We start from the raw sequence: 15,921 nt of genomic DNA, 5'->3' as shown, positions 1-15,921 counted from the left end.
GAAATTTAAAGCACAGTATACAAAATACTCCAATGAAAATGATTCAAAATGATTTTGAGTTTGCAAAATAGGGCGGGGGGGGATGTTCTCACAGATCTAACGTCTGCATGCACACAATTGAATTTTCAAGTTGTAAACCTACTTTCATGTCCATGAGTTTCAACAAAGAGAACCATGAGAACCATGAGTTTCAACAAGGGCAAGTGCTAGGTTCTGCACTTGGGCCACAACAACCCCGTGCATTGCTACAGGCTTGGGGAAATGTGGCTGGAAAGCTGCCTGGAAGAAAGAGACCTGGGGGTTCTAATTGACAAGCGGCTGAATATGAGCCGGCAGTGTGCCCAGGTGGCCAAGAAAGTCAACGGCATCCTGACTTGTATTAGAAATAGCGTGACCAGCAGAAGTAGGGAGGTGATTGTGCCCCTGTACTCAGCACTGGTGAGGCCACACCTGGAGTATTGTGTCCAGTTTTGGGCACCTCAATACAAGAGAGATATCGAGGTGCTGGAGCGAGCGCAGAGGAGGGCAACAAAGCTGGTGAAGGGCCTGGAAAACAAATCATATGAAGAGTGGTTGAAGGAGCTGGGACTGTTTAGTATGAGAAAGAGGAGGCTGAGGGGAGACCTCATCACTCTCTACAACTACTTGAAAGGACACTGTAGAGAGGTTGGTGCTGGTCTCTTCGCACAGGTAATTAATGACAGAACAAGAGGGAATGGCTTCAAGCTCCAGCAGGGTAGGTTTAGACTGAACATTAGGAAAGAATTTTTCACAGAAAGAGTGGTCGGGCATTGGAATAGGCTTCCCAGGGAGGTGGTTGAGTCACCATCCCTGGATGTGTTTAAGAGACGTTTAGATGTGGTGTTGGGGGATATGATATAGGGGAGAACTTTGTAGTGTAGGGTAGATGGTTGGACTCGATGATCCCAAGGGTCTCTTCCAACCTGGATGATTCTATGATTCTATGTCCTAAACATAAAGAAAATAAATTGAGATGCCTCTTTATTTAATTGTCTTTGTCTTTTTCTAATTCTTTATCATCTTGTGGATTTTAAGATAAGGAGCTGGAATTGTAGTTAGGAGGGTTTTTCAGCAGTGGGAGCATGTGACTAGAAAAGATCACCTCGATCATCAGTTCTTCTCCTGTGCTGTTGCAAGCATTGGTGTTGTACAAGCCCTTTACATTTAATCATTCCTTATTTAAAAGGCAGTCAAGCCTCCTGTAACCATGTCATACTGAGAAGCTGTTCCAGAACTTAATGTTCTAGTGGTTAGGAGTCTTGTTTGTGACCAATTTATAGCTATGTTTTTTGTCATCATTATTCTTGAGTCTAAATGATTCTTGCTGTGTATATCCTTAATGTGTTTATAGACAGAAGCAATAGCCCATTTGTTCTCTTCTTGTCTTTATTTTGCTAAACTGGAAAAGCTGCTGTATTTTAATCCCCTCTTTCCCAAAAGGCTCATTTCCCTCATTCTCCTATGTGCTGAATGGGGTACTGTTCCCAGTTATTTCTACAGTTTACTTTTTTTTTTTTATTTTATCTGCTCAAAATTGTTCCCAGTATTCCATGTTATGTCTATAGCAGTGCCTTAATCAGTGGCAGTACTATTTCTGTATTTCTGCAGGGAATAACTTTCAGCGTACTGTTTTCCATGGTTGTTTCAGATGGTGATTTAATACAGCTAGTGTGAGATCGCTAAGTGCTCTGGATTTCTTGTCTTGTATTCTTCTGTTGTCTTATATTCTTCTTCAGCCCGTCTTTGAGCTGCAGTTCTTGTTAGTATGCAAGTGCATGACCTTGCATTTTATACTGTTGGATTTTGTTCCATTTCTAAAGGTCCTGTAATTGGTGTCATCTGTATTTTTTTTTTTTTTTTTCTGAGTATATGGCAGTACAAGTCTCTGAAGCATCAATACAGAAGGGTATTGCTAATAACTTTTGTTAGTGTATCCTGCTTTTGGGGCCATGATCATTGTTCCCATTTTTATTTCACTGTTTTATCATAAACCCAGTATCTATACTTTTAATAAAGTTTTCTCACCAAAGTTTTACTCTTGTTGGTCTGGTGTCATACCAGGATGTGCTTAGAGGGAGCTTCTTGTTAGAAGATCTTTTTTCAAGTGTAGCGAGAGACTGGGCAAAGGTCAGTGTAGCCTGGCTGTTGATATCCTCACTTCCCTTTGTGGCTGGAGATTTTGGAACCCCTGTCTCTCCTCAAGTGACTTGTTGACCTAAGAAGCGAAGCTTCTGGGCCATACATTGATTCTTATAAACTTTGAACTTCTGTTACTCAGCTTTGCAGCCTTTCCCACCGGGGTCTTCAACAAATTCAGGTGAGAGAAACCTGTTAGAACTATGCATCTTGGTATAGTCAGAACCAAGAGTGGTAATCCTGAATAAAGAATACCATGCTTTTTTTCAAGTTGGTGCTGTTTATAAATAAGTTAAAATACTTGATCTGTAGCCTACCAGGGAGTTCAGGCTTACAACCCCTCCTTCATGTGATACCTGAGACTATTTCTGAAGAAGTTGGCTGTGTCTTAGATTGGTGAGAGGTCTCAAGGTAATGCTGTTGCTAGTGTGTATTGAGTTTAATACAAATACCTTGGAAATATGGTTGAATCTAGTAAACCTTGGCAATAAAATCAGATTTTTAAAATATTTATCAATACAAATATACTTAGTGCTATCCAAGGAAAGTTTCTTGTGTGCGAATCTTTATGTCCCCCCTCGCTCTCACGTTGAAACAAGGCATTTAAAGGCATTTTTTGATTTTTTTTTGGAGCTGCGTTTTGAATAAAAATGGCTAATGTTCATCTATACAGAACTTTCCAGGGAGAAATTACTTAAAGGCCTGCTTTTGTGAGTGTAGCTTTTCTTTTTTGCTTGTAAACTGTTCTCCTCCTGTATTTTTTTTTCCTCTTTAGCACCAAAATAGCTATTTGTGTTTAACTATTTTAGTTAATCCGAGAAATTGGTGGCATAAATTTAAAGAAGAACGAGCCTCCACTCACCTGCCCTTACAGCCTGAAAGCCAGAGTTCTTTTGTTGACTCATCTCGCCAGGATGAAAGTTCCGGAGGTCCTTGAAGAAGGTAATGGCTTCTCCCCAAAACAGAGCAACACATTGCACACTACAGTACTCAGAATTCTTGTCCATTAAAGAGTCACATGGATCCCTGCTCGGTAATCTCTATGCAGTGTACTTAGTTTTTCAACTTTAATGACTCTTTAAAACATTTAGCGAGCATTTACTTATTCTCTTGACAGCCCTGTGATACTGATATCCTACTTTTCAATGCTTTTGGCTGCAAATGTGACTTTGATAAATTTTTTTTCTCTTTGTAATAGAATAAAACGTTAAACGTGAAGTATATTTGCTTTTCAGAGTAAACAAATGGAAGACAAGCATAATATTGCTCTCTAACATTTCCATACGGGTTACTTTTGGAGTTTTTAGCCCACTGTGTGAAGCAAAGATGACAAGATTAGAACTTTAAATATCAGTTACGTATGAGCTTTAGTTTGTGTTTTGCAATTTTTCATACTCGTAGATTTGCAAACTGAAATGTTTCTAAATGCAGTTCTTAAGTTTCAACCATGAAACTTAATGTTTCTTAGGCTGACCAGCAAACTTGAGTTGTTCTGTATTTTAATGCAGTTTAAAAAAACAAACCACAACAAACCAGTGAAAATACTTTCCCTCGTTTCTTCCAGTTTCTTACAAAAGAAAAATGTTGAATTTTAAATATTTACTAAAAGTCTCTCGTCTTCCTTGCTACTTAGTTACCGTTTATGCGTACTACTTCACATATCTGTATTCAGAAGTATTTAGTACTTTACAAATAATGTTTATCCCAAAATTGGTGTTTTACTTAAAAATCCTTTTCTTTTAAACCTGTAATTAACTAAAGAATTGAAGCTATTTTAATGAGACTGGTAAATTGTCTATGCCATCCTGTTGCTTTTTTAGATGAATCTGATAAATACTTCTTCAACTGGTGTGGAAGCTGCTTGTCTGGTACATAAAATTTGTGTTCCCTCTTAGTGCTTGCGCTTTCCTGTTTTGTTAGGGAATGTTACAGATGGATGTGCCAATGAGAATCAAGTGGTATTTTCAATAACACAAGAATGAGTATAAATGAAGACTGCACCATTAAATGTCCAGTTCATGTAAACTGTCTCCTTTTTTCCTAATAGAAGTGCAGCATAATTGCAGCTGGTTATGTCTTGCAGATCAGCAGTTTATCCTGAAAAAGAGTCCTGCACTACTTCAAGAAATGATTAATGTAATCTGCCAACTAATAATAATGGCTCGAAGCCGGGAAGGTAAGAAAAGAAACTGTATAACTAAAACTAGTAAATATGATTCTTCATTGCAATATTTCATAAAGTCCTTGATTCTTGTGGGAAACTTATCCTGTGATATTTAGAAATGCCTAACTGCACTTTTTCTCCTTTTTGCTGTAATGAGAGAGCTCTCTATTTTGAGGATTGCAATGCTGCTGCCAAGCCCTACTCTGAAATCCTTAGTATGTGTGTTCATCTTGTAATTTTTGCAATTAAGTTTCTCCTTAAATGCAGTTGAAAACCTTTTCTTAAACATCTCATCCATTTTTAGTAGCAAAGCACTTAGTATAAATTAAACCTTGTGTTCTTCTGTCTTTTGATTTACACTTTTACAGTTCTTCCTCTCCTGTTAAGAGTTTCACTTGTTTTTTGGATCCTTTCTTTGTTGTCATTGCTTTGTATGTTGCTCTTATTTCTCCATTTTGAGGATCCTATGCTGTTTAGCCTGCTATGTAGTTTTTTTCTGAACTTGTAGGGGCAGGTGCTTTGCTGCCATAGAAATTACAATTTAATTGAAATGTAATATTTGAGCATTTTTATTTCTGCTGAAATACACTGAAGATGCTTGCTTGCAGTGTAGAAGAAGAAAAAAAGACTGGGATCTCATTTCTTTATTGCAGCAAACACAGGCAAGGCATTTTTTTTAAATGCCAAACTGGTGACCATTTGGTTTGCTACCAAATAAGTATTTATGGTTGATCTGTACTAGACCAAATTCCTTTAACAAGCATTGGTAGCCTTCTAACAAGAATGGTTTTGGGAAAGATTTTTCCCAGCACTATTGCAAGTATTACTGGAAACTGTGTTCTTAACCAAATAAAGTATGAGAGCACGGAGGTGAGCAGATAAGGACGTTGCATGCTGGCTTGTGTGTCCTATTTTAGAAAGAAGTATAGATGAAGTATATTTCTAGTTCTCTTTTAAACCCTGTCTTTACTAGTCTGTGAGACTGCTGGGGAGGAAACTTGAAACCTGGAAGTAAACAGTTGCCATATTTTTCATTGTAGAAGTAATCTTCACCTAATATTAGATTATATTTGTCAATGAGTATCAATTAAGAGCTCAGCTGTGGATATGTTTCTGTGAACATTCTCCAAACCAGAACTGTAACAAAGTTGCAAAGAAACTTTATTAGTTTAATAGTTTAATAATTTATTTCATAAAAAGCGAAGTAGCTGTTTTGGAAGTGTGGGCGTTCGCCCCCCCCCTTTTTTTTTTTTTTGAAAGTTTTGCTAGCTCCGACAGACCACGTTCGCATATTATAGCTAATTATGAAAAGTGCTTGAATGAAGACATCTCTTTACTTGTTTATAAGCCCTTGTATATGCCAAATGTAGGTTTGTCTCTTTTTATAAAGGTTCTTCAAACCTCTGGAAGATGTCTTTTAAGTTGGCCTATGTATATATTAGTCAACTAGCAAATACTTGTTTTCTCTTGTGCAAAATGAAACCAAAATAATACAGCCAGAAGCTTTTTTTTATGCAACAGAACTGGAAGCCTTTGAAAAATGCAAGCCACCAATAGCTCTTCTTGTAAAAGCTGAAATAAGATACTGAAGAGAGTACATGATACACTTTACAGCTTGAACGACCTCCAAGTAGCTGTATTATTCTCCTCTAGTTCTCTGTACATGGAGATACCTTTTTAATTTGACAGTAAAATGATTATTTATTGATGCAGTGTATTTAATAACTGCTTTGAAGTTCTGTCAATGAGTCTGTGAAAGCGGGTAAGAATTTATAGCTGCCGTTATGTATGGCAGAAGTTGCTTCTATGGATTTGGGAAAAAAGTAGAAGTGTATCATAGGTAGAGTTGAGGATTTGTTGGGTATTTATTTAGCAGATTTTCTCAAAACTGTTTCCAAAGTTTAAGTGGCAGTGTTCAGAAATTAGTACCAAACATTTCCTCTCACGTCCAAGCCAGTGCTCTCAGCACAAAGCATTAAAACGAAGGTGATAAGAAAGAGTTGCCCATCAGGCCAGCAGTAATGAATTTGAGGACTTGAAGGTAAACTGTTTCAGAATTTTGTCTTTGATCTAAAGCAAAATTGCCATTTTTACTACTTGTCACTTAGCAAATTTAAAATGTTGGCCCTATTTTTTGATGACTGTACATATAGAGAAGATTTTGCCTCCCTGCTGACTACTGTTGGGAATAAACTGGAAACTGAAAAGGTGTCATTGTTTTGTTTACTGTTGTTTTTTTTTTAAGATATGAGTAAAGTTAAAGTTAATACTGAAAATTTTGAGACTGCTTTGTTTCAGTTTATGTATTTGTCATATTAACATCATTTTAAGTGGCTTAAAACTTAACTACAGATGTTTCTGGGTTTAGTTCTAATTTTCACTTACATCAGCCATAACATGGTACATAAAATTATCACAGGCTGTAATTAGCCATAGATATTCAGCAGTCCTGATCTGTGAAAATACAAAGATGATGGCATGTGTTAATATTAGCTAAAGAAATATTTTGGGGACATATCTTTCTTCACTGAATTTCACTGAATTTTTTTAGAGTTGGAAGGGACCATAAAGATCATCTAGTCCAACTCCCCTGCCGAAGCAGGATTGCCCAGAGCATGTCAGAGCATGTTACTCAGGACTGCATCCAAGCGGGTCTTGAAAATCTCCAGAGACAGTGACTCCACCACCTCCCTGGGCAGCCTGTTCCAGTGCTCTGTCACCCTCACCATAAAGAAGTTTCTTCTCATATTTGAGTGGAACCTCCTGTGTTCCAGCTTGTGCCTGTTGCCCCTCGTCCTCTCACTGGCAACCACTGAAAAGAGTCTGGCTCCCTCCTCCTTCAACCCACCCTTCAGATACTTATAAGCATTGATAAGGTCTCCCCTCAGCCTTCTCTTCTCCAGGCTAAAGAGTCCCAGCTCTCTCAGCCTTTCTTCATAAGGGACATGCTCCAATCCTTGAATCATCCTCGTTTCTTCATGAAACCTAAATTGATAGGAAGAGGAGACTCATTTTGTGCTACATTCATTTATGTCTTTTAAATATCCTGTATTCTTCTTCTTATTATTATTATCTTAAAAATCTGTCTGTAGCCATTTATGCATACTTTGTGATCAAGTCTTTTGAGGAAAAGCACCTTGGATGGATCTTTAGAATCTTGGTACTTTGTTTTCTTAGTTAATTTTAAAAGTGTCCATGTAGCATTCGGCTATTGGTCCAGTATCAGCTGTTCTTGAAGGAGGTGCGAGAAGGACTGAGATACACTAAGGACAGTCCATCACAGAAAGAGATTTATGAAGTTCTGCTGTCTGAGCCCTTCACAGGGACAAGCATCCTGCCTCCCCAGATAGCAAAAAAAAAAAAAGTGGTACCTCAGGCTGCTTATGCATCCACATAAAAGCCATGGACGCTGCCTTTCTTACCAAACCCCATTAGAAACAATCTATCATCAAAGAATGAGCGTAGGTTTGGTATAAAAAGCGTTTAATCATGGTTACTTCTTAATTTTTAACAGAGCTAGCATTCTTTGCAAATGAGTTTGAATTTGTTATTCTTTGAATTTGTTATCTGCAAGGGAATAGTTTTAATTTGCTTGCATAAAAACAAAATTGATAACATTCTCACTTCAGTCCAGTCAATTTTTAGTTACTGCTAAGCTTTTTCCAGCCTGGTGGAAAATGTGGCAATTATGAGCTGCCTTTAAATAAAATGTCATGTGCTCTTTTGCCTGATTTCTGCATAGTCTGTGAGGTTTTCTTTTCATGTGAAGCTCCCTGAAAATACGCATTGCTCTGTGGCATCCCTTGCTTGCATCCATGAATTTGTGATGATTAACTGGTAGTTGATAATCAGGGGGCCTCAGTTACCTTGATGGCTTCTTTGAGATCATCGTTAAGTATCAAAAGCAGATAGCTGCTCTTCCAAGTGAGGTCTTTGCTGCCAAAAAAACATGAAATGTGCTCTAGGAACTGTCAGCAGAAAGCTTAGGTGCCAGTTTGGCTCTCCGGTCCAAGTTGCCTTTCTTCGTTCAGGTTGGAAGCTGCAGTCTCACGTAGAGGTTGTGGTTTGACCCAGACATAGACCATTCCTTCACAAGCAACTTTGATTTGCATTTAAGTTTGTGATTGACTACTTTAACGTCATAGGTTTTGGATGATTAAAGGTCATCTTATCTTGTCTTGTGCACTTTGATGAAGCTGTCAAAACATGCAGTAATGGCATTCATTTTATGGTGGGGCAGTTGGGTGTTGTTAAAAGCCATACTGTCTCTCCTCAAGTTCGCTTTTGGGGAGTAGGAAGTCCTGTGTTATTTTTCAGGAAACCAAAATAATATTCTCCAACTGTGTTAAAATATTTTTCTACTGTCCTATGCATGATGAGTCAATGCTTTAACAAAGAGAAGCATTTCTACTCTGACTAGGGCTCTGTGGTCTCAAAGCTCTGGGTGGATTTCCTGCAAAAGCCAGTTTGTCAGAAAGTATGTGGGATTCTTTTAATAACTTGGTTTGCAGTGTGGGTTTTGTAATTTAAATATTCTATGACTTTCCTTAGCAGCAGCCAAAAAAATTACAGGGGAGATGAAAGATAGGTAAAATGGAAGGTAATTTTTTTTGCCATTTAGTTGGGAAATTAGTCTTTCCATTACTACTTTTTTTGGAAAGGTAGAAGTTACATCTTTGTTACTTATCAGTATTTCTAGCTGGGTAGTTCCATTCATAATCCCTCTGGTGTTATTTTTCTCTTCGCTTTGTGTATAATCTTCACGGTGTTTATTAGTGTAATGGGTTTAAAAAAAACAACCCAACACAGCTCCTGCCATGTAATTTGATTTGATAGCTGATGATATTTCTAGCTTGGTGCAATTAATGAATGAACAGGCCATTTGAGGGGACAAGGGCAGGTGGAGCAGAGGTGGTGGAGTGATCTTTCATACGCATTTAACGTGCTGAAGGACAAGACACACTGAAAACACTGGATTTGGGGGTTTTTTTTTGTCAGATTTGTTACCTTTTCGTATTTACTCTGTAAAATGTTTTACAATTAACTTAAACCTGCTTTTTATCAAAGTACATGGCCATTGGCACTTAAACATTCAGCAATTTTTGCTTTGGTGCCCTTTTGGTCAGGTGCAAATCACAGCCTTCTCATCCAGGTGTAAGTAAACCTGATTTTAATCACATCTGTAATTGTCTTGATAGTGTGGTGAGTGCAGTCACACAGCCCCAACAGAGTGGGCATGTTCCTTCTGGCCATCTCGCTAAGCCATCTATTGAAAGATGCCTCCATGCCCCTGTTGTAGCATCCCAAATGTACTGATACCAGCCAAATACATCCATTACCAAATACACATATTTGTATACACATATACTTGTGCATGTACACACGTGAATACTTGTATTCATACTTATTTTTATATATTTATATGCAGAATATATCTGTAACAGTCAAGGTAATCAAAGGCGGATTATTTTTTTTTTTTCTTTCTGAGAAAAGGTTTTAAAGTGTAGGGAGAATACACGTGCTGATTCTTAAATAAAATGACAGGCATCATAGATTACCAGTGCTTTCTGTAATCCTTTATATGCCACATATGAGTTCAGAAAAAACATGAAGAATTAAGTACCTTAATTTCCTCTTGGCTCTCTGAAGAGAATCTAACTTATTTTTCTGTTTCATGGTAAAGTGTTCAATAGAACGACCCAAATGTTGCCAGATCTGGACTCGCAGCAGCTCCTGAGCTGCAGGGGAATTGTGAAATGAGTTTCCTAAACAGGGTTTTGAGAAGTCTTATTTATGAACGGACAGTTCTCTAACAAAGTTAAATAGCAGTATATGGAAACCTGTCTGCCTCTCTGCTTTGCTTTTCCATTTCTCTGCAGACACAATGAAGACTATTAAATGACTAATTTTTTTCTTTTGCTCTGTTCTGGCTAAGACTTTCTCTTTGTCTGTCTTTTGATTATTTTAATTATGTAGAGTGTATGCCTCTTTGTACTTTAAAACATTAAAGGAATTACAGGTAATTTCTAAAATAAGTCAAGTAGATGTTTGCTCAGACACCCCTTTTAACCTCTAGGTTTGCTTATAAAAGCCATGCCTTTGATATTTTTATAGCTATTCTTACTGCCTTCTAACATAATATGTCCTGCTTTGCTTCAGTTATACCTACATTTTTTCTTGCATGTAATAGGCTGCTGCCTTTATCTTCATCTCAAGATAAAAATCTGATAAATAATGTATTGCGTTGTAAAAGATTAATGTTTAATGATAAAATATATTTAACGATATGCTTATAAAGTTGGTTTGGTTTATTTTTCTGTTTGTTTTTTCTTTTTTTTTTTAAACTTAAGTGGTGGAGTTCTTATAAATTGCATTAGGTACATTGTGCTGTTTTTTCCCTGAGACAGTGTTAGATGGAAGTCTTTCCTATTCTTAGTGTTCAGCTGTGACAGTCTAAATAGAGGGAAGAACATGTCTGCCAGGCTGTGTCACTGCAGTGAGAGTAAAACGGCTGCCTGGTTAACTAAGCTGATGATTTTAAGATGCATCTTTTGGTTGACTAAAACTAAGGTTTTCTGTAGTCTGTAACATAAGTATACATTGTAAAAGTGTAAGGAAAAAAAATAATTAAAAATGCTGTTATATGTTTCATTCTCCCCAAGAAAGGGAGTTCCGTGCTCCATCTTTGGGATCTTTGGAAAATTGCATGAAGCTTTCCCAGATGACTGTCCAGGGACTTCAGCAGTTCAAGTCTCCCCTTTTGCAGCTGCCTCACATTGAAGAGGACAACCTTAGGCGGGTCTCCAATCATAAGAAGGTATAAAACTATGAATTATATTTGGTAATGTTTTAAAATATTTTGTGTTACTACTTTTACCTGTTTGCCTATAAGGACAGGAGGTCATGAGTTAACTAAGAGAATAAAAATGTTTATTTAAAGTCCATCTCAGGAGGTGGAAATTAAGATTAGACATCTTGTAAGTGTAAAAGAGTGTAAAAGATCAGTCTACAGTGACCTCACAAGCAGAAGAAACACAATTTCCTTCTTATTACAGAGTACTGTCTCCTATTTAATTTAACATTTTTGCAGTATAGAGCTGGGATACCCTGCTGGGATTTTTGTTTTCCGCCTTGTTTGGCGTTACATCATTCTTAACCTAGTTTGATAAAAAACTAAATTTGGAAGGTAGCACAGAGAAGTTTGTAAAATGAAAAAAAAATCATTTACTGTGGGAAGTATTTCAGATTTTCTCATCCTTTATGTATGAAAGAGGGTGCTTTAAAAAGCTATTGCTGTGTAGTTGGGTAAGAGTTGGTATTTGTAGAATTTAAGCATGAAAGAGAATAGTATTGTCTGAATACCTGCATATGTGACTTCACTCCTACATCACTGTATTCAAACCTGCTTGTTTGTTTAACTGTAGTTCTATCTTCTAGGAATTCCTGTTTAGAAACAAGCAGTTATCTTCTAGTACAAGCTGTTGACTTTTGTGATAGTCTTATTTCAATGGCTAATTCTTATCAATCTTAAAAATACTATTTTTATCTAATGGAAGTTTTGTTTAGCTTTAGTGCAGCCTTAGGTGGTGTTTAAATGTTTCTGTGTTAGTGTGAAGATAAAGAATTCTTGAGTACTGCATTTTTTTAATCCCCTTTGAAGATAGCTTGTTCATCAAATAGTCAAGCAGTTTTCTCCTTTGGATGAAGTAAAAGAACCATTCTCTTATAGGTATCATCAAACACTTTTCTTAATCCAGCCCTAAACTACAGGGAGCCTAGAAAAAAGCACTCAATTTTAGATGTACTTTTTGGCATGTGCAGTGTAACAAAGTACAGAAATCAAGAATATGGCCATCTCGTAATCCTACCTGTTCTTCCCTGAAAGAGGGGTGAGACCAATGTGTTAGGCTTGTTTGTACAGGATTCTCATTCACTGAACTTTTCAAAAAGACAGTCCTCTAGAGTGGAGGTATGGTCAGTCTATCTAGATGCATTTTGTTTTGAATAAAATACACACTTTTCTAACGGACTGAAGTAATCGAGTGTTCAGACAAATCCATGTTTGTTTTATCCTTTCCATTCTGGTCTTCAGGTCTTAGAAGGAATGGTTTTAGATTTGTTTGCAATTCAGTATTAAAAAAAAAAAAAAAAGAAAAAAAAGTAACTTGTTCCTGCTAATATAAATCTCAAAGTGTTGAAGTACTCTAAATAAAGAACCCAATTAATAAAATGTCCTGGCTTAGCTTTCTGACAAAGCTGTCTGAAGTAGTAGTTCTATAAGAAATGTATTGGGTGTCTAAGGGGCGACATAGGATGGAACACACTGATGTTCAAAGCAGTACTATTTAGCAGGTTTGAGTGCAACCTCTTTGTTTTATTGTTTCCCAAAACATATGCTTGCTAGTTTCTTAAAGCATGTTTTTTATAAGAACAAATCAAACGGTATGTATGTGTTAGTAATGTGGGGACACAAGTGATGTATTATCAGGAGTTTATTTGTGGACTGTGTTCTCTGCTACCATGTAACTTCCTTTTTCTTTTTTCAATTCAGTATAAAATCAAAAGTATTCAGGATTTGGTGAGTTTGAAAGGTTCTGATCGTCGCAATTTACTGCATTTCCTAGAAGATAAGAAATATGATGAAGTTATGGCTGTCCTTGGCAGCTTTCCATATGTCACTATGGATATAAAACCACAGGGTAAGTGGGAAGGTCCTTTTGTTCTGTGTATGTCGCTCTTCTGACATTTTGATAGTCTGTTGGCAGTAAGCTTTTGGAGGATGCTGAAACACGACTGTTATTTATGTGGCCTGGAAATTACATACTTTTTTGAGTGGCGGGCTCTTGCACATAAGATTTATAGTCTGAGGAGTTAAAAGTACATTGAAACATTTCACAGATTCCCAAGCCAGCAGTAGTTTCTCCTACAGGAGCTTATCTGGTATTTCATCCATTGATTTAATATTTCATGAGCAATGTGGAATTCTGGTTGAAATACCACTTTTATTAGCTATCTTCAAAAGTTGTGCTTATTCCAGAATTTATGCGCAGCTTACTCCAGCATGGAGAGTCCTTTGTGAGATTTTGAGTTGGAGACCCTGCTGACTAAATATTCATGGGTTTCTTTGTGATAATCCTTGTATGGTTTTTATATCTGGCAGAATTTGTCCATGCTATACTTAGCTACCTTTTGTGTGCACTTTTTCAGTGAATGTATAATGCTCTTCCTCCCTGAAGATTAGGTGAATTACTAAGCAGTTCCTGTTAGGCAGCCTTTCAGTGGAAAGTGAATTGGTTCCAGGGTCTCCTTTCCTTTGTAGAAGATCAGTGCTAGTAAATATGAGATATTTGAAAGGTTGTTTCTAATTTGTGTTGTTACTGTGGTTGCAGTGATCAAATTCAAAATGTGATACATTTTGTTTGGGTAGCCTAATTTGTAATTTGGCTTATGCATAGTCCTCTGTGAGAAGCAAACATTAATGGAAATATCTGTTAAAGAAGCAAAAGTCTGTTAAGTTTGGTATTTCTAAATGTTGTTTTTAAAAACAAAACACAAAAAAGATTGTACACGGTTGTGTAAATCTGTTTAGTCTGGGAGTACCCTCCCATATTTTGGCAAGCAAACCTTTTCTGCGTGTAGTCTGCATTTGTCACACAACTGTACTCAGGTGTGATATGGAAGATTAAACAATGCATATGCTTTTCTATTTAGCTCGATATTACCATTATATAAAATATACGTGTAAAACTAGTGAATAGTAAAACTGCTTTCTCGGGCGGTGTTGGTGGGAAATCCACGCTGGGATATAACCCTATTCCTACCCAAACTGGGACATTCTCCAGTTCATAGACTGGAGATATAAACTCCTCAGTGGCTTTCCTGTGGGTTCTATGTTTGATGTTTTAGTTAAAATAATCATTGCTGTTCTTTTATTTTCCTTCGCCTTCTACTTAAAAAAGAATTAAATGCATGATTGTTAATGTGGCATTGAAATTGAGTTGTTAATCATATGGAAGTCAGGAAAATCAAAGTTATGATTCCCAGAACAAATATAATAGGGTCCCTTTGGTCATGTGTGGTATTTCATGTTTCTGAAGTTTTATGCTTTAATATATAATGCACAATATCACAGAGTTATGGTTCCCACAGCAGCTATAACTTTGAATTTTCTAACTTTCATGCAATTAAAATTTCAAACTCAATGTTGCTGTTTTATAGTTTGCTGAATTACCAGCCCTCATCCTGATAGTACATTTAAGGTTGTAGCAAACTTATTTAATAATATTTTTGAAATTATTTTTTTGTTAAAAATTCTGGAATTTTCATGTTTATATTTAGAACAGAAACAATGTTTAGTGGGAAAAAAGGCTTTAAAGAAGGTTAATAGATGTGTTGTTTTTTCTTTTTACACTAGTTTTGGATGATGAAGACAGCAACAATATTACAGTAGGTTCTCTTGTCACTGTTCTGGTCACACTAACAAGACAGACCATGGCAGTAAGTATTAAGAATACTTGTTCTTTTAGGGTAACTGCAAATATATGCTAATAAACAGGCATTTCTTCTTTGCAAGCCAACATAGTGTTCTTTAGCTATAACTGTAAAATTAAGATTTGAAATTGAGAACTTGTGCTCTTAATCCTTCCTTGTGGTTTTTTTTTTCTGAATTAGAAAGTTTTCCTGGAATCAAACCAAAGTTCAGTCTGACCCGTTGCAGTTGTCTAGGGAACAGTAAAAGAATATGGCAAGCGATACTGCCCTGAGGTTTGTAAATAACAGGAAAAGAGGCATTCAGAAACTTAGTTTTTGAGCTAGAACAAAGTATTCACTCAAGTCCTTAGGACAGTGTTTGATTTCACTTTATATGGGCTCATAATGTAACAAATCTCTTGGGTGTTTTAGACACTTTTATGAAAGAAACTCAGTCTTAATAAAAACTTAATAAAAAGGAGGTACACCAGTGGCACATCAAGAAAGTGAACTGCTAAATGGGTAGCAATGTGGCATAACCAAAATAATACTACACCCTAGTAGTTACACTTCTGACTTGTGCTTGTTTTTTAGCTTAAAATGTAGTAATTTCTTCCTTTGAACAAAAAACTTAATGCACAGAAACTAAATAAACTTTTAGCTAACAAAACCCACAGTGTCAATTTTTGCATCTGTACTATTTGGATAATCGCGGAAGTAAATGGAAAGTCTGAGTTATGCCCCTAAGGTAAGGTGTATGAGCACGAGTATAGCAGTTGGTCAGCGTAGCCATTGAAGCTGGATCATCAGAAAGCAGTCTCTGTATATATATAAGTACCATGTGTCCACACTATGGATTTCAGAATGCATCATCTCCATGATAACCGAGGGTGCAGTAGGTAGAAGGTAGAAGCACTGTGTTGCTATGCTGGACCTTAAAAATGAAGGAAACTGAAAATTGTGAGCAGCTTGAACTGTACTTAGAAATTAATTAAAACATCTGACAGCATATAGAAAACTTATTTAAGATGTTTTCTACGTGAACCCCGCTAGGCAGTCTGGCATTGAGATACATGACCTACAAGACTAGAGCTAGTCTTTTATATGAGGTTTTTTATATGGTGGGATCT

The 15,921-nt window shown here is 36.7% G+C and overlaps 1 protein-coding gene across 2 annotated transcripts in view; it reads left to right on the top strand.

The window, feature by feature from the left end:
• The window catches only part of SEC63 (SEC63 homolog, protein translocation regulator), a 63,789-nt gene that overhangs the window by 36,911 nt on the left and 10,957 nt on the right, over positions 1–15,921 (top strand). For both annotated transcript variants that reach the window (XM_074150266.1, XM_074150265.1), the window contains exons 10-14: positions 2,967–3,099; positions 4,241–4,333; positions 10,984–11,138; positions 12,873–13,020; positions 14,736–14,818. In XM_074150266.1, the coding sequence (XP_074006367.1) occupies positions 2,967–3,099; positions 4,241–4,333; positions 10,984–11,138; positions 12,873–13,020; positions 14,736–14,818 (612 nt within the window). The remainder of the gene's footprint in view (positions 1–2,966; positions 3,100–4,240; positions 4,334–10,983; positions 11,139–12,872; positions 13,021–14,735; positions 14,819–15,921) is intronic.

The sequence above is a fragment of the Numenius arquata genome, chromosome 7 (assembly GCF_964106895.1).
Source record: "Numenius arquata chromosome 7, bNumArq3.hap1.1, whole genome shotgun sequence".
Classification (NCBI taxonomy): Eukaryota; Metazoa; Chordata; class Aves; order Charadriiformes; family Scolopacidae; genus Numenius; species Numenius arquata.
The sequence above is the reverse complement of the archived record's forward strand: the minus strand, read 5'-3'. Positions and strand labels throughout refer to the sequence as shown.